The sequence below is a fragment of the Ciona robusta genome, chromosome 3, assembly GCF_009617815.1.
Source record: "Ciona robusta chromosome 3, ASM961781v2".
In the NCBI taxonomy this organism is placed as follows: domain Eukaryota; kingdom Metazoa; phylum Chordata; class Ascidiacea; order Phlebobranchia; family Cionidae; genus Ciona; species Ciona robusta.
Window position 1 is genome coordinate 9,692,808 of NC_143237.1, and position 24,109 is coordinate 9,716,916.

The following is a 24,109-nucleotide window of genomic DNA, read 5'->3' on the forward strand; positions in this document are numbered from 1 at the left end:
ATAAAAAACATGGACTTTTTTCCACTGACAAAGTTGGCCGTTGTCCCAACACACATGGTATCCCCCATAGTATAAGTCACTTTATCAACTTACCAACGCAAGTTTCACTTATTTCATCAAACACGAATCCTTCCATACAAGAACATACATATGATCCTGGCATGTTGGTACAAACAGAATCAGCAAAGCAAAGATCTTCGTCAACACATTCATTGATGTCTGGAATAAGTACATTGGTTTATATTGATTCGATTATATTTAGGACGTCTTCAGTGAGGCACACATAAGACTTGAAATGTAGGATAAAGGTATATTAACCCACTACCCAAACACCAAGGGTGCTACCATTTATACTCCACCATGGAAGTTTATAGGCACTTAGTAATAGAGATTGTATTCTATAAGTGTGAGGTCTCTAGTGAGGGGACCTGGGATGTAGGTTTGTTACCCCAGGGCACTAACATCTAAACCCCTCAAAAACAGTTTATAGACTCAATAAAATAAATTCAATGTAAGTTGATTTTATTATCATGTTTTACCTTCACACTGGATGAGTTCATCATTGAAGTGGTAACCCCTTGAGCATTCACAAGTAAACCCACTATCCACGGAAATGCACAAGCCATTCTCGCAGAGGTTGGCGATTTGTGAGCACATGTCATTAGTTCTAATTATGTTTTCTGAACCACACACTGAAGTAAAGGCATCGGTGCCAGGAGTTGGGCAAGCCTGGAAGGTGGTTGGGTTATTAATGGCACAGTTGGATGAATTATTTAGTTACTACTATGTAATAACTGTATGTAACTAGCATTCATTTAAAGCTTGCTATTCTATGACGTTACTGATGGGTTGTCTTTTGTATGGTTATCCACAGTTTGGTGGATTAATACACACCGCAATAGCTTTAGAAACTCGACTGTTGGCATGGGATTGATAACCATGGATAAGTCGCTCAAGTTCTCACCCACAAGGATATAAATGACCAAACCAACCAAATGTTATGCCTGCTTATCCACACACTACAATAGCTTCAGTAACTTGTGAGCATGGGAGTGGCAACCATGGATAAGTCATGTAAGTTCTCGCCCACAAGGATATAAATAAGTAAATGACCAAACCAACCAAACAAACTATCCTGACTAAACCCAACTCATACACAACATACAAACATCATCTTACTTCGCATGGATTGTTCCATCCTTGTCCAATGTTACCGAAGCAACAACACTTCTTCTTGGTAAGATCAAACTGAAGGGAGCCCGAGCATTCTTCTGTGGTTGCGTTGTAGTTACGATGGCATGATCTCTCTCGGATGTCTGGGGAAGAATGATGATGTCATAAATATAATGATGGTGTCATAAATATAATAGTGATGTCACACCTGTTACTAAAACCCACATTAGGAGATTTAATTGAAAGAAAACATTACCTTTATATTTACAGGAAAAATGTGTTGAAAAAATGAAACTAACTTGAATACCAAACTTAAGCAAAGTATTAAATTGGAAGAAACAATGTAAATTAATTTTTCATAAAAAAATTAAAACATTAAATTGAAAGAAAAAAGCAAAACAACAACTTAAATCTTACCTTCACATTTCCTGCCTCCCATAATGGACTTGTAACCTTCAGGGCACTGGCAGTTGTAACCGCCCACAGTGTTTAAGCATTGGCCGGCACCACAAACATCATAATCATTGTCGTCACTGTCTCCCTCACATTCATCAATGTCTACAAACAATGGGTATTGTTACATATTATATGGGGGGGTAAAAATAATTTTTAAATAGTATAATTTTAACATTTTTGTTAAAAAACAAAAATGGGATATTTATAAAACAAAACTAGCATACAAATCTGAGTTGGAACAACCAAATACCCACAGAGTTACATGTGGTAACTCGTAAGCAGGCACAAGGTGTATGAAACACAACACCTGTGGTATAATGACTGTCAATGCTGTCAATAGATAAGCTACATTATTTTACTTTAATTAGTTACATTCATTGATTAAAAAAAGGTACATTTATTTATTTATTAATTCAAATATTAACCTTCGCAAGTCTTGGTTGCAGGGTTGAGTTGATATCCCATGGAACATTCGCACACAAAGGTTCCGAACCCATTGATGCATTTGCCACCCCTGCAAACACCGGGCACCTCCACGCACTCGTTGATGTCTTCCAAGAGGACAGTGATGGGGTTGGTACGGAAACCAGGTCCTCCAGGACACAATGTGTGGTACTAGAGGGGGGTAAGAGGTAGAATGTTAATAGAGGTTTGTGGTTAAAGGATTACAACTACTGTTGCTGCATTATAACATGGGTGTCTTCTTATACACCAGACACACATGATGTATTCATACACCTCATGTTCACTGTCCAGTTATAATATGGGCATTTTTTATGCACCACACTCACTATGGAGAAACTCAATAACTATTACATAACAATCACCTCAGTTGAGTTGATAATGGGGCAAAGTTCACACGGGTTGCCCCACGCTCCTGCGTTGCTTATGCAACAACATGTCCCTCTAGTGACGGAGGTTCCAATTTGTCCGGTGCAGATTGGAGCCAAATCGTCTCCCTCGGCGCTGTTGAAACAGTTTCCAACACGGGTGTCTGTAGATAAGGTACGCAGGTTAACAAAATAACATGTTTTATCATTTATATCTTTAAAAGCAATTATTTAAAATTATCAAAAAAACGAAGAGAAGGAATGTTAAGAACCATATGGATAAAAAGTATAAAAAAGCGTTCGTAAAAACGTTTCATCTGCCATTCGGCAAGAGGTAACATGGGTTCAGTCTTTTAGTAACCTATTCCAATTGGTATTGTTCTATTATACTTTGCATAGGTGGGACAAGCCACCTATTCCACATACTCTATTCTCTAGAGTGTGACACGCTATGGGACATGAAACTTATACCAGAGTTGGCCAATAGGAAGTTACCCCAATAATTAGGATTTAGACCAGAGTTGGTTCATTACTCAAATACCCTGCGTTTAGACCACAATTGGACAATGACCGCATAAGAACTAGTAACTAATATGAAGAACTTACCAACACAACCAATGCCTGTAGGGTTACTCTGGAAACCTTCTGGACATTGACACTCATATGCGCCGTCGGTGTTGACGCACATACCATTGATACAGTTGGCAAGATCTGAGCATTCATCAACATCGGTGCAGTTTGCGCCTTGGTCGTCTTTCTCATACCTTTGGTTGTAGAAAGGAAAATTTAGCTGAGTTTGGTATATGCTGTTAACATATGTATGTATGCTGTATATATGTGTATATGCAGTTTATATATATATATATATATATATATATATATATGTTGTTTAGATGTGTATATGCAGTTAACATATGTATGTATGTTGTTTACATGTGTATATGCAGTTAACATATGTATGTATGTTGTTTACATGTGTATATGCAGTTTATATATGTATGTATGTTGTTTACATGTGTATATGCAGTTTACATATGTATGTATGTATGATGTTTAATTGTTTTACATCTATGTCAGTAAAAAGTGTATATACAATATATATTACTGACATAGATGTAAAACAATACTTGTATAGCACTATTTAGCTGGGTTATAACTGATGTGCCACTGATTTTTTCAATAACTTACAATACTTGCTTTAGAATGTGTTGCTCAAAGAAACCTAAGCATTACAGTATGAAATGCTGTGTTAACATTAGGGATAATGGGCCAATCGTCGCCCAAATCCCAGTTCCCATTTCATGCCCAAAAAACCTAACCCTTACAGAGTAATATATAATTAGTAAATATAAATTAAAATCTAAATACACTCACCCTTCAAGACATACACATCGGAAAGTTCCCGGCACATTATGACATCGGCCATTCACGCAAATTCCCTCGAATGAGCATTCATCAATATCTGTTAAGTTTTAGTATTATTCTGCTGCTACCACTTCTAGGCATAACGTAATACTTGAACTCCCCTTCTGGTAAAAACGTTTTTATTGTTCCAAAGTTTTATTTGCCATCTAGAGAGACATGACACGCCCTGATGATGTCTTACCCGATGGCAGACAAAATGTTGGTACAATAAATTTCTATATCCCAAATAAATATTTTATACCACACATAGATATTTATTATCACACATAGATATCTTATACCACATATAGATATCTTATACCACATATAGATATCTTATAACTTACCCTTGCAAGCCTTCCTATCTTCTGTTGTAACGAATCCCATCGGACAATTACATTCAAAACTTCCCTCGATGTTCATGCACTGGCCATGAGGTCCACATAACGTATCATCCTCAACACAATCGTCATTGTCTACAAAACAATGAACATTATGACTTCATTACAAGTTCGTAGATTTTCAAAAAAAATTCAAGAAATGCAGAAAGTGTTTTATGCACCAGCCATTACAAGTTTTTCCGCGCAGTGTGTTCATAGTGTTGATAATGTGCATCCTGTGTTCATAAGAAAATGTTTATTTTGAAAAACTCATACAGGAATTCATATGTTGTGTTTCTTGTGCATGATGTGCAAAATGTGACACTTGTAGTATTAACTTTGAATTAACTAAGTCTGTAAGTTTATGTGCTCTTTGTGAACTATATGTGCGTGTTGTGTCACTTTGTGCATGTCGTTTTTAACGCACGACTCACCAGAGCAAGAGAACCCATCTCCATGGTAACCATCCTGGCAGTTGCACTCGTAACTTCCGTGTTTGTTCGTGCACGTGGCGAACTCGTGGCACATGTGTGTGCCCATCGCGCATTCATCATCATCTAAGAAGCAACACAATTTAAATTAAATAATAGATATATTTGTGTATTACATGAAGTAAAAATTAAAAAAAAATACCAAAAAAATAATAATAAATGCAAAAATTTAAATTTTTGCACTCACCGTGGCACATGAATCCATCTCCATGGAAACCAGGAATACAACGGCAGTTGTATCCTCCCTCTGTGTTGTTACAATCAGCATTCACGTGGCAATTGTGTTTCGACATCTCGCATTCATCCTCATCTGTAAGGGGGGGGGAACTTAAGTCTTATGCTCACTGTCGGGTTTTGGGGGGAACATGGGTGTCATCTTATACACCAAACACACATAGTGTATTCATTCACCTCATGCTCACTGTCAAGTTATAACATGGGTGTCTTCTTGTACACCAGACAAACATAATGTATTCATACACCTCATGCTCACTGTCAAGTTATAACATGGGTGTCTTCTTATACACCAGACACACATAGTGTATTCATTCACCTCATGCTCACTGTTGAGTTATAACATGGGTGTCTTCTTATACACCAGACACACATGGTGCATTCACCTCATGCTCACTGTCGAGTTATCACATGGATCTTTTTATACACCAGAAACACATGATATATTTACACCTCATGCTCACTACCAAGCTACCAACTTACCAACACAGATCATTTGTCCTTGTGGAACGCAATATCCAGGTTCGCAGTTACATGTGTATGATCCTCTGGTGTTGTGACATTTGCCGTGCATACACACGTTTGCATTCATTGCACATTCATCAATATCTTCACAGAACCTACACAAAACATAGAAGATTTTAGTTAGTGGTAAATTTTTCGGCAATTTAAGTTATAAATTTTATTTTATATTTTCTAAATAAAATGAACCAAAGCTTTCATGTAAAATATTGTATACAAATCCATAAAAAGTATATATAATTCAAAGTAACACTTCTGGCAAATTTATTTCAAGTAAAAAGCATCTTAATGCTCTGTTCAACTCGCTTTCATCCAGTTTTTGATGAATTATTTCTGATAAATTAGCATTATGCCTGGCAGCAGTGGCGCAACCAGGGGGGAGTTTAGGGTGTTGCGACCCCCCCTTTTAAACCCCCCAAAAAAATAATTTAAAAAAAAAACTTGTTGTAATTAAAAAAAAAAACTTGTTAAATTAATTAAAACCCCCCCTCATTTTTTTCTGGCTGTGCCACTGCCTGGCAACAACATTGTATATATACCAATTGTATCTATATATAATATGCCCATTGTATGTAATGTCAACTATTTATACATTGTATATATACCCAAGTAGTTTATTTAACTCACTGTAAATCAGCAGTTGCCATAAATCCATCAAAGCAGACGCATCTAAAAGCACCATCGGTATTTTCACAAGTACCGCCGTCACATCTGTTCATTTGTTCCATACATTCATCACGATCTGATGTGAAAAATAATTGAATGAGTGTGTTTTGTTTTATAGCATCAACCTGGTTTGAGGTTGTATTATCTTTGTGCTACTACAGTCTTGACACTCAATGAAGACTCCTTTATGTAAGAGTAAGGTCTTCAGTGGACACACCTGAGGCCTAAAATGAAGGATTTTACTCTATTTCCCAATGTGCTACTATCTAGACCCCACTGAGGCAGTTTATGTACCTTTAATAATAGAGATTTTATAAAGGTAAGGTCTTCAGTAGGTAGATGTAATACCCCAACACTGATAGTTTACAGATCATTTTAGGTAAAAGAAACCAAAAAACCTTCACAACGAAATATCTTTAATTTTCTCTATATAAACTGCGTCAGGCAAATGTTAGTTTTGTTGAGTTACCTGCACAAGTGTGTCCGTCGAAAGCAAGCACAAACCCATCATCACAACTACATTCATAAGAACCAATGGTATCGGTGCATCCCATGTGACAACCACCATTGTTATCCAAACATTCATCAATGTCTGTAACAATCAAGATAACAATTAAACTTGTGATGAAATAATCAAAATAACAATTGAAATTGTAAACAACAAAGATTTGCCAAGAAAAACTCAAAATACAAAGAATTTTGAAAATTTATCTCAAAATACATAAAACCTAATATAAAACGTAAAAACAAACTGTTGCTAAAACATTCATACAATGCTTAAATTTAAAACAAACAAAAATTAAAAAAGAAAAACGTTTTGAATTCGAAATCCAACTTATAATCCAAATACTTTAAAATACATAAATATTTAACGAGACTTGCGACTTACTGACACAATCCCTGGCATCGGGTGTAGGAATGTAGCCAACATCACATATACACATGTAGTATCCTAACATGTTCTCACATCTACCGTTAGGTTCACATAGATTGGGTCTCAATGCACATTCATCAACATCTGTGGAGGCATGAATAGTTGTGAGAATAATATAACTTCAATTTTATTTAACAAAAAAAAGATTTGTTTAAAAATTTTATTATTTTTCGAAACAATAGTGAAAAGAATGAACTAACTAAAACCAGTGAATAAAGAACTAACAACAAAACAATAGTCGTTAAAATTTGCAAAAAAATTACATAAATAAATAAAATATAAAAAAATAGCTTTGGATCTGTACATATTGCTGCAGAACAAGTAATGGACCAAATATACAAATGCTACTTCAGAAGATATTTCTCTAAATCTAAAAATGTCATTTGCTTATATATTACACACCTAAATCTAATACAAAACGTTAGATAGCTGATATAATAGCAATGTTCTTACCAATACATTTGGTTCCATCAGGTCCCAATGATCTTCCATCTGGACAAACACATTCATAACTTCCCTCAGTGTTGAAGCAAGTACCTCCAGTGCAGTGGCCGGGGATGGAGCATTCATCAATATCTGTTGATTATATAAGCAAAATAAAAAAATGCGAATATTTAAACAATGAGTATTAAAAAATTGTATAAAACATTTTTAAAAGCATTTGGAAATTATTATTTAAATCTTCTTATCTTCTGATTTAAGGTTCACTAAGTGTTGTAACTTGTATCCAGGTCTTAATTTTTAAGCTGGAGCTTTTGGGACTACAGGTTATGTCAGACAACAAAGCAGTTCAGTAAACTATCCAATTTTATCAGGTAAACTATAAATATATATCTAACTCCTTTGCTACCTGGTACCATATTTAATGAGGAAGCATATTTTCTTGAGCTACACAAAACTAGCTTTATATGAATTTAACTTATAGGGCAGACGAACCTGTGCAAACTTTGAGGGTTTGCGAATCTTCATATCCTTCGTCGCAATCGCATCTGAAGTCACCTCCAACGTTCACGCATTGACCGTTACCACAAAGACCGGGGCTGAATTAAAAACAAGGTATATGTATTGAAACATAGGAGGTAATATTGTATATTATTGAATAGATGTAACTTATTTTTCTTCACATGGAGCGAAAATGGAAGTCGGTTAAAAACAGGTCTGCCAAACATATTTCTGTGTATTGAAACATGAGAAATTATGATCAACTCAGATATGAATGAATGTAACTTATTTATCCTTTCGTGAAGAGGAAACAACTGTTGTTATAACACTGGTGTTCTGATTTAAACACTTTGTGCTCACTTATGTAACTTAAATTGATTGGTTTTTACTGTATGGCTGACAATTTAGTTAAGTTTCTTAAACAAAGAAACAAATACCGACAGTGGTGGAAGGCTTACAGCAGTTAACTATGTTTGTACTTTCTATGACCTACCTGATACCACATTCATCAATGTCAGTGCAGTTTTTTCCAGATTCATCCAAGGTGTATCCTTGATTACAGTTGCAGGTGAAGCTGGAATCTGTGTTTAAACATTCGCCATCCACACAAAGGTTGGGAAACAGAATGCACTCGTTGAGGGTAATAACACCTGAGATGCAATGCTTGTTACAACTATGTTTTATAAGTTAAAGGCCTGTAAAGAGGGAATTAAAAACAAAACAACAGGCGTTAAAGATATATCGAAAATAATATCGTAAATAAATAAAATATAAAAAATAACTTTGGATTTGTACATATAGTTACAGGGCAAGTAATGTTTTATAAGTTAAAGGCCTGGAGAGCCACCATGGTTGACACATTAGTAATGCCAACTTTTTCCATCAATTACAAGTTATTACAAATTTAATGCAACCTCTTAATTATATTGGAAATGTTCTTTAGATTAAGACATCGCATAGCAAACGTATCTAGGATTTTCAAGTTTTTTATGCATTATCATAATTCATTTTTTAAAATTTTTATATAATATAATAGTTTGCAGTTACAAGCTATAACGTAATACCACTACTATAAAATCCATCTCCAAAATCGTATATTGCAAAGTTTTTTATAAATTATTTTTCCATTTTAAATAATATCACAACTGTGCATTTAACTCACGTTGGTTGGCCGGGAGACATAGCTTGGTTCGTGCGTCTGTTCCTGCCTGTGGGCAAATCTCGCATGGTGAACCCCATCCATGGCCCACAGTGCAACAACACTGGTGTTTGGTCATCAGTATGGTGTCGGCGGATGTGGTGGAGCAAACACCATCCTCAACTTCCATGTAACAAATTCCAACTCTCACATCTGGAATAATGGTTGAGTTTCAATGTAGAGACACAGGTAAATGACACTTATGTATTTTTAGAAGTTGATTATTTACCTGACTTACTTTTTGTAGTTATGTTTGCTTTTAATTATAAGAAGTCAAGTTATCAGTTCAATAAACTATGAATTGCCACAAAAAGACCATAGGACCTGACATTTTGACCCATTACCCCGACCCCACGGTGGTACAACCCATTTAGTGTCCAGTGGGCTGGGGCAATGTGTGCAAAGTGTCTCGCCCAAGGACACATGACCAACCAGTATCGTATCAAACACGGTAGCATTTGGTTTTGATGCAAGAACTTAACCACAGTACCAAACTATGTTTTAAAGCTATCTCTGCAAGTATAAATATCATGAGTCCAACCTGTGCATGATGTGCCATCTGCGCGCAGTGTGAGCCCAGCTGGGCATTCACATCTGAAAGAACCTTCCAGATCCACACACGTGGTATCCTCTTGGCAAAGTCCGAAGTCGCATTCATTGATGTTGACACATTCGTTAGTTTGAACATTGAGGGTGTATCCATGGTCGCATGGGAGGTCTAGAAACGTTTCAATGTTAATGTGATTAAGAGAACACATAAGAAGGTTTAATTAAAACATGACAGTCCTTATGTATGACAATAAATACACACTTCTGGTCAGTTTTAATACAAACACAACAGACAGTTTATCGCTTCGAAAACAGTAACAAAAGTCATATTAAATAAAACAGCAAAGAGAAGAGAATTAGCAGCAAAACGTCAGGCATATGGCACACCAGGGACCTTGGATATAGGCCAGATCATGTCCATAACTCTATACTTGACTTTGTAGAAAATTACAGAAAAATTGGAAAAAAATATATTGTATTTTCGCAAAAAGGTTCAAAATTAGGCTGTAATTATTTTATTTTTACAGTCATAACGTGAGAAATACAGATGGTTTTTCCAATAGTAAAGTTTAGTTCAGATGCTTACCGAAATCAGTGCATGGTCTGCAGTTAGCGTTACCCCATGCTACACCGATGGTGTTACAACATTCCTCCTTAGTAAGAAGTCGGTTTCCGATATTTCCCGAACACTGGTTGTTTGCATATGAACTCCAGCATCGGCCAACCTTAACGTCTGTCAGAGAAATCATATTTTAGCCTTCAATTATAAGGTATGTGGTTTAAGTTTGTTTATGTTTTTTAGGATCTTTTACTAGTTTATGTGATTGTAGAATAATTGAAATTAAGTTTTATTTAAATTAAAAGACTGAAACATAAGCAAATTTAAATGGTTGTTTTATTATGAACGTTTTGTTATAAATTTTTTTAAATGGTTAATAAACTCTATAATTCCAAAAGGCTTATATGCAAGTTTTATCTATTTTATTTAGTTTTTTTTATACAGGTTGTTGTTGTTGTTGTTATAAAAAAGAGAATTTTGCATAGCTTACTTTTCCTGTAGTATGACCTTTATATAGGAAAAGTTTGTGGCATTAGCCAAGTATATGTCACCCCACATTAACTTACCGTAGCAGACATGCCCAGTGGTGTCCAATATAAAACCATCCTCGCAAACACACCTATACGCACCAGGTTCGTTGGTACAACGGGCGTTGGTGCAAGGGTTAGACACGCATTCATCAATATCTGGAATATTTAAATTGAGTTGGTGAGAAAATTACCAAAAATTTTGAACAAGTCTACATTATGTGACGGTATAAATAAAAAATTGGATTAGTTAATTTGAACAAAAAAATGTATTGGAAAAATCGTTAAAAACTAAAATTTACAAAGACTTTAATAAAATCTACAAATTTTTTTATGCCAGGAGTTTTATAATATATACCGTATCTCGAAGCATTAAAAACACAAGAAAAAACAAACAAACATTTCTCCTGTTGTTGCCTAGTTATGATGTCATACATGGCATTCAGCAGCCTATTAATACAAGTTAATGCTTTTTGGCGCCAGCAATTAAATATTTTTAGAAATATTTATGACAAGATTACAACACCAAGAGTGCTAATCCATTAATGGTTGAACTCTGCTATCGGTTCAGCATTTTTAAAACTTAATCTAGTATAAGTGGCTTTATGTAACAGGATTACAGACAATGCAAAATTACATGAAAAAAAACACAAGTATCCCTTTACACCCAAGTTCAGTAGCAAATATTAATGAAAGTAAAAACAAAAAATGACAAAAAACGGAAAATGTTACGAAACATTACAAGTAAAAAATAGTATATTTCAAAGTACGGTAGCAAAGAAGTTTTGACACATAATAAATACGAGAAAGTTTTCAATACCTTCACACACATCCCCACGAAGAAGGTATCCCTCATTGCAGGTACATGTGTAAGATCCTGGGGTGTTCCTACAAGCTCCGTTGCTACAAAGGTTCTTTGAGCATTCGTCAACATCTGGAATAAGATACGTTTTTTTACAATATATTGTATATAATTGTGTTACTTATTTTTATACTTGAGTAGTTTAAATTAATCAATGCATTTATATATTAATAAGTGCATACCACAGTGCACACTATGCAATAGCTTCTGCAAATTTGAACGATTTGTAGCCATTTAGGTGACACATACAGAATATAGTTTTTTGGGGTCTCTTACCAATATAGAATATTAGTGTGACACATCATCCTAGACAACCATAGCATTACACCTATGATTCTTATCAATAAACTACAATTATGGATAAATCACTCAAGGTCTCACCCACAAGGACAAAAAATGTTCATATTTTTGGTTTCTTACCAATACAGGCAACCTTAATGTTACTCATATAACTCTTACCAATGCAAGACATCTGATCATCAGCAACAACAAATCCTTTGTTGCAAATACATCTAAACTGGTTGTTTCCCATCTTAAGGCAATCACCGTTTTCACAAGGGTTTACCATCAGCTCACAGATGTTACTGATCTGCACATCATGGCATAGAACGGTGTAATCAGCTGTAAACAAATATAGGTAAAATAAAATAAATGAATTAAACGTATTTATTGGAGACTCATACCAAATTTAGATCCGTATTAAATAAAACAAACATAAGATTTAATGAATGTAACTTATTTATCCTTGCTTGGCGGGAAAATGAGTCATTATAACACAGGTGTTCTGTTTCATACACCTCATGCTTGCATATAAGTTACCATGTATGTTACTTTCTAAGTAATTGTCTTTTCTGTATGGAAAATTGAAAAACCTAGAAGGGAGAATTGGGTTAGAGAAGATTTTAATCTGATTACGACATGTTTGACATCAACAGCTTATAGTTACAGACAAGATAAAAATACCAGGTTGCAAGTTTTAAGGCGTACATACAATACAAGAATTGGGACCCATTTTGGTCAAAACACTTCATTTGTTAGAAACACCGTACTGTATAACGATATTTCAATAAAGATTCGCAGTTTCACAAAATATTATTTGCTAAACATAAATACACAGAGTAATCAAGGCCTACCTTCTCCAACTTCTGGGCATGGCTCACACGTGTCACCCCACGCGCTTGTCGCTCCAGGAACAGCACAACAACAATCCGATCTTGAGCTCCCTCCAGTGAGAGCGTTCCTTGCTCGGCATTGCCCGTTACGAACACCGCGGTAACATTCACCAGATGTTTGGTCTGAAAGTTTGTTTAAAAATATTATTTTTAAGGAAACTTTCTATTAAATGTAAAATGGGATCAAATGTTTGCAAAAAGGAAGCTGATCAACTATTGCGTCAAGACCTTTTCTTTTATTTCACACTAAAGACAGAGGTTTATGAGATATTAAAGGGTAACAGGCAGGATCTGAGCATTGCATGCAGAACTGCATGTTTTAGTCTAAACTGTCATGGATTTAAGGGGCATGTAGAGTAAAATACCAGTTTAAAATTCACAGAAAACTTAAAAATCTGTTTTACATGAAGTCTGTTTAAGGTATATAAGATATCTATGACATACCAAGTAAACATCGTGTTCCAGTTGAATCGAGAATCTGGAATCGGTGGCAATGACATTGGAAGGAACCTTCAGAGTTTTCACATCGACCATTTTCACAAGGATTCATGTGGCATTCATTGATATCTGCACAACTTTGTCCACTTGGCTGTGAAAATAAGGGGTTGGTTTTAAAATATGAGTACTGTTGATTTGTTACATCTTGTCATACATATTGTTATCAATTCCCCTTCTGCTCACTGCCGAGGTATTACATGGGGGCCTTTTTATACACCAAGCACACATGGTGTATTCATACACCTCATGCTCACTGTCAAGTCATAACATGGGCTGTTTCTTATACACCAGACACACGTGGTGTATTCATACACCTCATGCTCACTGTCAAGTTATAACATGGGTGTCTTTTTATACACCGAACACACATGGTGTATTCATACACCTCATGCTCACTGTCAAGTTATAACATGGGCGTTTTCTTATACACCAGACACACATGGTGTACACCTTATAGTCTAGCAACAACACATACCAACAAATGGAAGCCAGTGTTACAGACACACTTGTATCTTCCATCCATGTTGACGCACTCCCCGTTTGCGCACATGTTATCTCTTTCACATTCATTTTCATCTGCATAAATTAATTTAATTATTTACAGGGTTTCATGTATTTCATAAGTAAATAAAAAACGTCACTCGATTTCCAATGAAATAATTTATCTTTTTTTTGCAAAGTTGCAATGCAGCAGAAAATTAAACATATGTTAAGGATATTACTTGTCAGCATTGATTGTAAACATAAAGTTTTACTTGTTTAACATGAATTTCTTTCTATACTTTTGCATGTTTTACCAGAAGTTCTATTTATTCAGGCCTTTAAACATCCTGTTGTGCCAATAAAGGGGAAGTATTGACAAGGTTTGCGCTTCACTAGCATCCTTGTACCAACATTAAATGTCAGTCACTTACCAAGACACGATCTTGAGTCAGGAGAGGTAAAGAACCCGGGGTTGCAGATGCACCTGAAGTCTCCGCCGCTATTTATACAACGTCCGTTATCGCATAGTCCTTGTTGTTCTTGGCATTCGTTGATGTCTGTGTATAATGGTTGGTGAATGATAAGGGTGCAGCATTGAATTGATCGACATTGAAAATTGACGGGAACTCGCTTACCGGTTCGTGAGGTGAACGACAAACAGTGCAGCGGTTCGTGGGATAAACGACAAAGAGTGTACCGGTTCGTGGGATAAACGACAAACAGTGTATCGGTTCGTGGGATAAACGACAAACAGTGTACCGGTTCGTGGGATAAACGACAAACAGTGTACCGGTTCGTGAGGTAAAGGACACAGTAGATCGTAACCATTTCGACTGTTCACTGTTTGTTATTGCTTTTGAACAATAAATTAATCTTTATATAGATTTATGCGCGCTGGGGTTACATTTAAAGTGCGCGGGTCGAAAGACATGACATTGTTGAAGCTGCTCAAGGATGCAATCGTGTCATTTATTTCCTCCCCGTGCAGTATTGCACGTACGAATCGGATTTGTTTTTCGAGCTAAGGGCCAATGAATCGACTTGTTAAGAATTTCAATGCATAGACAAGTTATTGCTTGACCAAATACGGAGCCTTGAGTTGCTTTAAATGAGTGCATAGTTGGCCGGAGAGCGAGTAACCGCAAATTTTTCGTCCAATTCTTTCTAAGCCTATTTCGGTTTCCGTCGCTTCGTTACGCTCTACTGTGCACGTATAAGAAACTCCGTACGCGGGCGCCTTGGTAAAAATGAATCAGTTCTTACCCGGTGGTAACGACATTACTTGATTGGATATTTACAAATTCCTAACAGTCTTACGGGTCGCTAATGTTTGGATAAGAGACCGAGATTTTCGCCGAAGTGAATTTTGGCAACGATTCGATAATAAAGCGCATATGGCGGTGACTGAAGCTATTTTCGAGAATGTGTCACGCCAATTGATTGCTTTGTTATTTCCGCCTTCCATGCCGCATCATAGCTACCGTCGATTCGTATCTATGGCTGGTTTCCTTCTACATGTCGCGGGAAAAGTCGACAATTTCTATTATAGCGTCGCAATCTTCCGAAAGTTCAATTCGACTTTCCGTCTCGACTTTTCATGCCAATTCGAGAAATATCAACGCAACATTAGCTGACAATGGCCTACGTTTTCCAAATATAATTTCCGATTGCTACTTTCAATTTCATGATTCACAAATGACAAACACTCGTGGCATAAAACTTAAAGCTTTGGTGCAGTGGGAACTTTTTCACCAGCAAGCTTTACACACACTCCAAAACTTAGCATTCTGTATGGAGTATTACATGGGTAAGACCTTATGGCACTTAGCGCGACGGAACAAGGATAAAGGGCTGAGTAACCCCACAATAAAGCGACGTTATATAAGTCGTACTATTTATCCACGACAAGCCGAATGTCGATTTTTATTTTATGCTTTATTGTGAAATATAACTTTTCTATCTCACCTTCGCACTCCAGTTGTGTAGCAGAGGTCCTGTAGCCGTCATTACAGTTGCATACGTAGCTTCCCCTTGTGTTCACACATGCACCGTTCTCGCATAAGCCGTCTTGGGTACATTCATCAATATCTACATATATGTGGTAATTGAATTAGGACATTTTTAAATGGAAAATTTATTATGTTAAATGGGCCTTTCGGTTTAAAAAAATAAGTTCTAATACTATAAGGTTGTAAACAGAGAGAATTCTCCTCAAAGTTATACCTCAACCTTATCCATTGCTAAAAAATATCTCAGTATTCGCCCAAGTCCAATTTTATGAATTAATAAACCATATCGCGCGTTCGATTTTTTTTTGACGAAAAATGGACAAAAATTACACAAAGATCGGTTTGTTTCAAGTACTTTTTTAAGGTGGACTTTTACGAATCGATTGGATTTGCGGTTTTCTGGTATATCCATATATTTTGAAACAAGTCTTTAACCATTAGTAAAAAACAGGGACGAGAAAACGAGCTATTTTTGACCGTTTTTCATTTGGAGCAATAACACATCAACTTTGAACTTGGCCAATACGGAAACTCATCTCCGCAATTAATTGATAATTTCAACCTAAATATAAACCCCAAACCGAAATGTCTTTCAATTGCTACCGGTCGTAGAGACCAATAAAGGGAAGCAAGCAACAATTGAAGCTCTTGGCATTTCAATTAGATTTTGTTGAAATTTAATTTCTATGCGAGTGAGATCCTATAAACGAGAGGCACGCGAGGAAACTGAGATTTTTGAGTCTATAGGTAAACTTATTACTCGTGGGATGTAGGTATATTACCCCCAACACCAAAGGTGCTGCCATCTATACCCAACTGAGGCATATACATTTTTTTACACTTAATAATAGAGATTCTGTTGTATACCAGGGAGATTTTTTAAGCTTAAGTTCCCATTACAGAGCAATTGTACTTACCTACGCACGAGATCATGCTACCAGCGTCGTTCTCGAAACCTCTGGAGCAGTGGCAAGTGTACGATCCTTCAGTGTTCAAGCAAGTACCGTGTGGTCCGCATACACTTGGATAAGCAGAGCCGGCTTGTGTGCATTCGTCCACGTCTGCAAGATATACGGGCAAATTGCTTGACTCATAGAACGATTGAAATGATTATGAAGTAACTGGTGCAATTATGAATTACTCGTCGCTATTTTACCGAGACTAATGCATCTACGAAGCAAAATGTATTTTATTATCTTTGTAAATTCGATTTTACAAAAAAAGAAAAGCGGGGCAATTCGGTTTGACAATCCAGAAAACTTTGAAATTAGCAGCCATAGTTTTTAATCGATAGTTGATACCTTTTTAAAAGTAGCCTAATCGTGTTATTATTTTCCAGGGGATAAAAAAGCATGTTATATATGTGTCGGCCTATTACCAAAACTTTTAAATTTTAAAATTATCCAATGTATTATTACATCACAAAGCCTATTAATATCTCACCAACACATTGCTTTCCACCGTCCGCTGATTCGTAGCCGGCTTCGCACTCACAGAAATAAGTATGTTGTTCTGGTTGGTTGACGCATCGACCGTGTGCGCATGCGCGATCACCCATAAGCTCACAAAGTCCACCGCCAGGTATAACTTCGCCGGTTGTTACACCTTCGCAATCTCTGTTGAACTCCGCTAAAATAACAGATGCATTTAAGCAATGATTCGTGTTCTTTTTGAAATTTTAAAATTTTTATCTTTACCTTTTTAAAGAAAGACATAAGTAGATCATTGCAAAACATTTTTTATAATATTTTTTACCCTCAATTTTTTTTCTTAATTTAAAATAAACTTACGTGTCCCAACAGCAGGGCATCGTTCGGGGAACTCCCCAACCGCGGCAAAACATTTTCCAAGTGTTTCCTCCCCAGTAGGGGTGCAACAACACATAGTCCGTCGTACCAACTCAGACAAGGGTCTTGCGCACATACCACTTTCAATGGCGGTGTAACATCGTCCGGGTTTATCAGCTGTTGCATACAAACGAATTAGTTACTGTATTCGAAAAGATACTTAAAAATTATTTTTGCGTAATACGATACGATCAAGATGTTTGGATATTATGTGCTAACAGTGTCCCGTTTCCCCCGCCCTACTATATAGCGTTAAAGCAGGCACGCAAGGGATTTTTAAAAATTTAATAAGTGGATATAAATTATGTTTGACAAAAACAATCACCCACAAAGTTACCTATGTGGGACTTATAAGTATGTATTTCATAAGCTTGAATCTAAAAATGTTTAAACAAATTCATTCAACCCCTTAAAAATTCTTCCATAAACCTTTTTTTAAACGAACTGTTATCAATATACCATGTATGTATACGTTGAAATATTATATTAAACTTACATATGCAGTATGTCTTGTCAATTGAGAGTTTGTAATCTGGCGGGCATTCGCATATAAAGCCTCCATCCGTGTTGATACAGTTGCCGTAGACGCAGACATCGGAGCTTGCGCATTCGTTCACATCTAGGCAATGGTATAATATAACCTATGACCTTTACTGCTTAGAACTGTTCGATTCTCACGAAATTAGTGTTGCCAGCCAAAATATTTCAACTGCCATCTGTATTGGATAGTTGATGTAAGGATGGTGTGCTGGCAACACTGTAAAGCTTGCAAAAGTTACGCTGCCAAAACTAAGCCTGAGGGTTCAAATGAGCGGAAATCGCGTGAAATTTAAAACTAGAGAAGTTTAAAGGGCGAACTCCTCTGTTTGTAAAACAATCCCGGCTTTTTGATGCCCAGTTCTGGGTTGTTATGTGCTAAGCAGTTTCTTACCTACGCACTGGTGAATATTAGTGTCAGCTCTGTACCCTTCAGGGCAATCACAGGCAAAAGATCCGTCAGTATTTCTGCAAGTTCCTCCCTCGCAAAGACCCGGCATTATTTCGCACTCATCAATGTCTGTGACGAAACAATAGCTTGGTTATTCGCTCACACTACTACATTGCCAGAGGTGTATTGGGCACGTTAACTGAAATATTAATTGAAAATAATTGTATGTACATAACAAGATAACGATCTCGGGCAAGTGAATGCGGAAACCATGGCCGACCAAACCCCTAATAGGCAGGCAAGCAGTTAACGCTCTTGAAATGCCATAACAGCAAAACAAGCAGGGGAGAACGTGCCGCTTTACAACCAATTAAGGCGGTAGGTTGAAACAAGAAAATCTATTGTTCAAACCTGTGCACAGAGGGGGTAGTCTACCCTTGGTACAATTTCCGACTCGGGCGGGACATTCCTCGCACGGATGGCCCCATCCTTCTCCCACAGTAGCACAACAGAAGAGCTTGGTACACATAACCCCTGGAACTTCGTCTTTGCAGGTCCCGTTAACTCGTGTGTGGAAACATGGGCCCTTTCGGTAATCTAGGAAATCGTAACGAATGATTAAATAATTCAACTACTTTACTTACTTAACTTGATTGGCTAAAATATAACCCCTAAGTCGGGTTTTAGGCCTTTAATAGGTTAAACGGTGCATTTAAAAACTATTTCACATTTCAGTTACAATATATGCAACTCGATAGTGATAAAATTTATTAACGCCTAAAATATAACGTAAAACAGCCGTGAAAAAAGTCAGACATACTACATGCAAATGTAGGTTACGAGACACCAAAGCAACAAAAAGCCTCAAGGAATTGGTACTTTCTCAATAATTACTATGATTAACTAAATACCGCAACGTCCTAAATGTCTGCTGACTCAAGTGTATCTTATAACATCCAACGTTATAAGGTGATTTAAAGGACTAATTATCGCTTTAAAATTATGGCTAGAAAGTGAATAATAATACAGCCTTGTCCCGATAACTTTAACATTAATAGACTTCGTTATCGTATCTATTGTATTCGAAGATACGATTTAAATTTGTTTAATGTAAGTTTTTTAGCGTTTGAATATTTGTTGTTTTCATTTCAGTTACACATTACAATAAAAAAATAAGCGGTCTCATTTTTATTGATATAAATATTCAAGTTCCAAAACGCCACACAAGGGGACTTAAGATGTAGGCCAGAGTTCGTCAATTCCTACACACGATACACACGAGTTTTTCGCACTGCTACGATTGTATACAGACTCAAATATGTAGAAGCTAAATTATATTATCCGGTGTAAATACATGTGAGAAATATAAGTTCATATACATAATGTCAAATATACAAAGGCGTATATCATATTATCCTATACCATACACACATGTATGTTCATATACACATTGTAAAATACACAGAGGACTAAATCATATACACATAAATGTTTAAAACACAAAGTATTCCAATATTAACTAACCTCTCTCGCACCGCATCCCGGTGAATCCATATACACAAGCACATCTTCCTGGAGCAATACATCTTCCTCCGTTGAGACAACCAGGTCCACAAATGGCTGTGAGGAGTAGGAAATATTTTACTACAATTGTGCTAAAACAAGTCTAATAGTAATCTACATTTAAAATATGCCAAAAATATATGACGTTTACTTTATTTTTTTTTCTATTTTTTTCTATTTTTGTAAAATCTACGTCATCTTGACGTAAACTATACGTCATCGTGACGTCATACTTACGTTGTCCACAGTGTGGTCCAGTGTAACCGTATGGACATCTGCATTGGTTGTCCACACACTCCCCTCCGTTCATACAACGCATGTTACATCTTCGGTCTACAGAAATGGCTTTGTTTAATATGGGAACATATGGCCATAGGTGCTGAATGGTGATATTCAGTGTATTGAGCGTGGTAGACAATTTTAGTCGTTCAATTTTTATTCTGTATGGTATGTTTGCATAAATGCTCAAGAATGAAGTTATTATCTAAAAAAACTTTGCAAAAGTGCAGCATTCGCTCAAAGTTATTAAAACCACAGCACAGCTTTTATTCAATTATTCTTGGATGAATTCTCGGCAAACTAAAGCCTAAAAACAACAACGGTTTGCTCCTATTAGAGGCCGATCCTTGTACGCCGGGCACTAATAACACACCGCCCCCCCATAAAGTCAATATCCCACTAACCTTCGGCGTCTTCTCTCTGGCACCTCATTTGTGTTTGACCGTCCTGACACATACATCTGTTCGGTGAGACACAAACTCCACGAGGCCCACAGTTTCCTTCGTCACATTTGGCTGAAACGAAGCGTGAATTAGACCCTCTGCTGTGTTTATATAGTGCCTAAGCAGACACCAATGTGAGGATACGCCAGCCTTTTTGATGGCTTACAATTTAGATAACTTTGCCAAAAGTTATTCATTTCTAAATAATATAACAAAGAATAATTGAATTTGAATACCGTACGTGTAAGAAAACATGTCGATACAACAATCTCTATGACCCCAAACATCTAAAACAATATGTACAAAAATGCCCATTGGGTAAGTAAAGGTTCACACTTTTGCCAATAGATTATTTATACCTTTTGTGTTGCGTAATCTAACAACTATCATAGTTATACATATGCAATCCTGACCGAGTGTATAAGTACATAACGGTTCAGAAGGTGCTATATGTTCAAAGCCCCAAACTACGTTGCTATATAGCATATTTATAAACATTCTCTTTGTTTATATTTCGTATACAACTACTAAACTAACATGAGCGCTTGTTAAAAAAATAGACTTATTCTCCTTTTTGGTAATTCCCCAAACATCACGACCTGGTTTCTTGTTAATTACCTACGTCACACGAGAATGACGTCAGAGACTGTTTGTATAACCCGAAAAGTAGGGTCAGGCAAATACAATAAGGATTACGTCACAAACTACGTCACTATTTGTAGGATTAGAAAACCGCTTTCATATTTTCAAGTGTTTGAAGGGGGACTACTTCGCAACCATTGTTTAAAATTGTCAATTTAAGATAAACGTAGGCATTTTACGAATAAAACCTTTTTAAGTGACGTTTGTATTACAACGAAACGTAAAGGTATATACTGCATGTACGGAAGTTAAACGACACGTCGGTAAGGCGAAGTACAAAACGGAACTTTGGATTTAAACCTGCTATCTGTTTACATGTACCTTCTATTCTACATGGTTGAGGTCCTACGACAAGGCATGCTCATAAACTTGGATTTATGCCGCATTTGGCACATTATATCTTTAGATATGCCTTATCTCTATGGGGCCCTTCGTCTTTAGTACAGAGTTATCTCGTCACCCAATATTTTAAAATAAGTCGATAAATTATTGCAACTCACGTATTGAGCAAGTCTTTCCACTTGTAGAAGCTGTCCAACCAGGGCAACAGAAGGTGGAACCTTTTTCATGGCAAACATGACGGCCTGTCAAACTAAAACAAGAAGAAAATTATTTTTTGCTTTTTTATATGTTGTCGCTAGGTGATGTTTTAAGTGTTTTTTGTTGTCGCTTTTATTTTTATTAAAATATACATATTTTTATAATATTTTTTGATTGCTTAAACTTCAGTTGAAATTGAAATATTAAAATAGCTGCCTAATAAAGGTTATTATTTCAAGCGAAACTATTTTTATTTATTTAATTTAACTTTCGAATACTTTTTATGAAAAAATTTACATTTTTTCCGGAAGGAGAAAAATGGCAAATATAGAAATCGGAAGTAATGCATTATGACGTCTAACAATGGTTTGTTAGTGTACGGATTGTTATCTGTTTGTCACGTAACAATGCACGCGCCGCTCTGTAACCTCAACTATTCCAAGTATGATTATTATCTCACAATGGAAGCTTTTAACAATTATGAATTTTTAAAAAATTAACAAAAACCTTTTGATTTTTTTGTTCTGTTGGCTAGTTATCATTTTCTTTTTTAATTTCCTAAAAATTGATACGACAAAATTTAAAACAAAAATAAACCTTTTTATAAATTTATAAATTTTGGAAAAAAACGTTTTTTTAAGGGATTTTACAAAATTAAATAAATATTTTACATTAAGCACGAAGTGGCTTAACTACAAACGTTGCGCGGTTTCGCGGTTTTCGTCTCTTTAACATAAGTGACGTCACAAAAGCAAACAAAGAGCGATATTCGAGATTTGGCGAGGTTCCTGAAATCGAGAATCGCCGACAAAGAAAGATCGCAACCTCGGCATTCGAGGGTGGGTGGTCTCGGTGGAGAGTGAACGCCTCAACCATGATAACCCCGATAAGTGGGCCCGGTCGCGTGTAATGGGGCATGCAAAGGTCTCACCCACTTTGTGCATTCAATATTTGCAAGCTTGAAACACATCACGACACAATACATAGGGTATAACCCTTGTGATGAAAAATATACACAAATTTTCGGGATTTTTTGCAAAATGTAGTGCATTGGCCAAAATAAATTGCAAATTGTTTACGATTATATATTCACTTACACGGTCCCCATTCGTCGGTTCCTTGATCCTCGTTGTCTTTCGTTGCCTTGTCTCGCAGATCTCGGTCTATCGCCTCTGTATCGGTGGTGGTTTGGCCCAACAAGGGGGTTCCATGTCCTCCATCCATTGTTCATCCCGACAAAACTTTGGCGTGTAAGATGACCACCACCCTGGCCCGCTACATAACCCGTAAAGCCACAGACTAACGCCGCAAGAACGACGACATGCAGTTGCATATGCATGATCAGAGTCTATTAATTCCGCCCGCAATTGAAGTTAACTCCACTGCAGATCGGTAATCTAAAAAGCAAGCCGGTAGCTTTCTGTAAGTTGCCCTATAATTCTCCTGGCAAAACGAAAATCGTAGTAACTCAAGTCTAATGTAATGACAGCAGCGACAAAACTGCGGGTTTAAAAAAAGCGAGCAAGTTATATTTGAAGAAGCCTCGTCCAGTTTTCGCTAAGTAGGATAACAGGAAGGTGACTTATGTAAACAAGCGAAGAAACCTTCTGCCCTCGGCGAGAGCTTCAACCGTCTATTCAAACCTAAGGCGAGCAAAAGCAGGTAATCACGCTGCCAGACCGAGTTCCCTTCTTCCACTGCTTCGACCGCTTGGCGTACGGACAACGGCAAAAGATAAATGGGCGTACTACTTTCAGCGAATCTCACAATTTGCGGAATCGACTTTCTTGCAGCATTTTGTCTTCGTGACGTCATATGACGTAGTTTAGGAGAAACGACCTCCCCGACTTCGTGGATATGAAAACGACAAATCAAAGTCATTGTCCCGCTACACCACACCTGAGCAGGTAGTTATTACACGCGGCAATTTTCACGACTTAGCGACATTCGTGTCGAAAAATGTCTCTAATACCCCACG

The 24,109-nt window shown here is 36.6% G+C and overlaps 1 protein-coding gene across 1 annotated transcript in view; it reads right to left on the bottom strand.

Moving 5' to 3' along the window:
• The window catches only part of LOC149739213 (fibrillin-1-like), a 34,083-nt gene extending 10,487 nt beyond the window's left edge, over window positions 1–23,596 (bottom strand). Inside the window, exons 1-40 of the mRNA XM_089875675.1 lie at window positions 23,229–23,596; window positions 22,092–22,183; window positions 20,911–21,021; window positions 20,465–20,560; window positions 20,189–20,284; window positions 19,076–19,261; window positions 18,668–18,793; window positions 18,233–18,355; window positions 17,680–17,853; window positions 17,333–17,518; window positions 16,807–16,950; window positions 15,846–15,968; window positions 14,312–14,437; window positions 13,873–13,973; window positions 13,344–13,488; window positions 12,861–13,022; window positions 12,187–12,348; window positions 11,686–11,799; window positions 10,905–11,024; window positions 10,366–10,512; window positions 9,772–9,948; window positions 9,195–9,383; window positions 8,526–8,682; window positions 8,027–8,130; window positions 7,544–7,666; window positions 7,046–7,174; window positions 6,626–6,748; window positions 6,118–6,232; window positions 5,452–5,588; window positions 4,922–5,044; window positions 4,678–4,800; window positions 4,211–4,339; window positions 3,834–3,921; window positions 3,066–3,223; window positions 2,457–2,623; window positions 2,055–2,244; window positions 1,591–1,731; window positions 1,180–1,316; window positions 540–729; window positions 94–219 (exon numbers count right to left, since the gene is read on the bottom strand). Coding sequence (XP_089731801.1) covers window positions 94–219; window positions 540–729; window positions 1,180–1,316; window positions 1,591–1,731; window positions 2,055–2,244; window positions 2,457–2,623; window positions 3,066–3,223; window positions 3,834–3,921; window positions 4,211–4,339; window positions 4,678–4,800; window positions 4,922–5,044; window positions 5,452–5,588; window positions 6,118–6,232; window positions 6,626–6,748; window positions 7,046–7,174; window positions 7,544–7,666; window positions 8,027–8,130; window positions 8,526–8,682; window positions 9,195–9,383; window positions 9,772–9,948; window positions 10,366–10,512; window positions 10,905–11,024; window positions 11,686–11,799; window positions 12,187–12,348; window positions 12,861–13,022; window positions 13,344–13,488; window positions 13,873–13,973; window positions 14,312–14,437; window positions 15,846–15,968; window positions 16,807–16,950; window positions 17,333–17,518; window positions 17,680–17,853; window positions 18,233–18,355; window positions 18,668–18,793; window positions 19,076–19,261; window positions 20,189–20,284; window positions 20,465–20,560; window positions 20,911–21,021; window positions 22,092–22,183; window positions 23,229–23,470 — 5,602 coding nt within the window. The 5' untranslated portion in view covers window positions 23,471–23,596. The remainder of the gene's footprint in view (window positions 1–93; window positions 220–539; window positions 730–1,179; window positions 1,317–1,590; window positions 1,732–2,054; window positions 2,245–2,456; window positions 2,624–3,065; window positions 3,224–3,833; window positions 3,922–4,210; window positions 4,340–4,677; window positions 4,801–4,921; window positions 5,045–5,451; window positions 5,589–6,117; window positions 6,233–6,625; window positions 6,749–7,045; window positions 7,175–7,543; window positions 7,667–8,026; window positions 8,131–8,525; window positions 8,683–9,194; window positions 9,384–9,771; window positions 9,949–10,365; window positions 10,513–10,904; window positions 11,025–11,685; window positions 11,800–12,186; window positions 12,349–12,860; window positions 13,023–13,343; window positions 13,489–13,872; window positions 13,974–14,311; window positions 14,438–15,845; window positions 15,969–16,806; window positions 16,951–17,332; window positions 17,519–17,679; window positions 17,854–18,232; window positions 18,356–18,667; window positions 18,794–19,075; window positions 19,262–20,188; window positions 20,285–20,464; window positions 20,561–20,910; window positions 21,022–22,091; window positions 22,184–23,228) is intronic.
• Window positions 23,597–24,109: the final 513 nt, after the last annotated feature.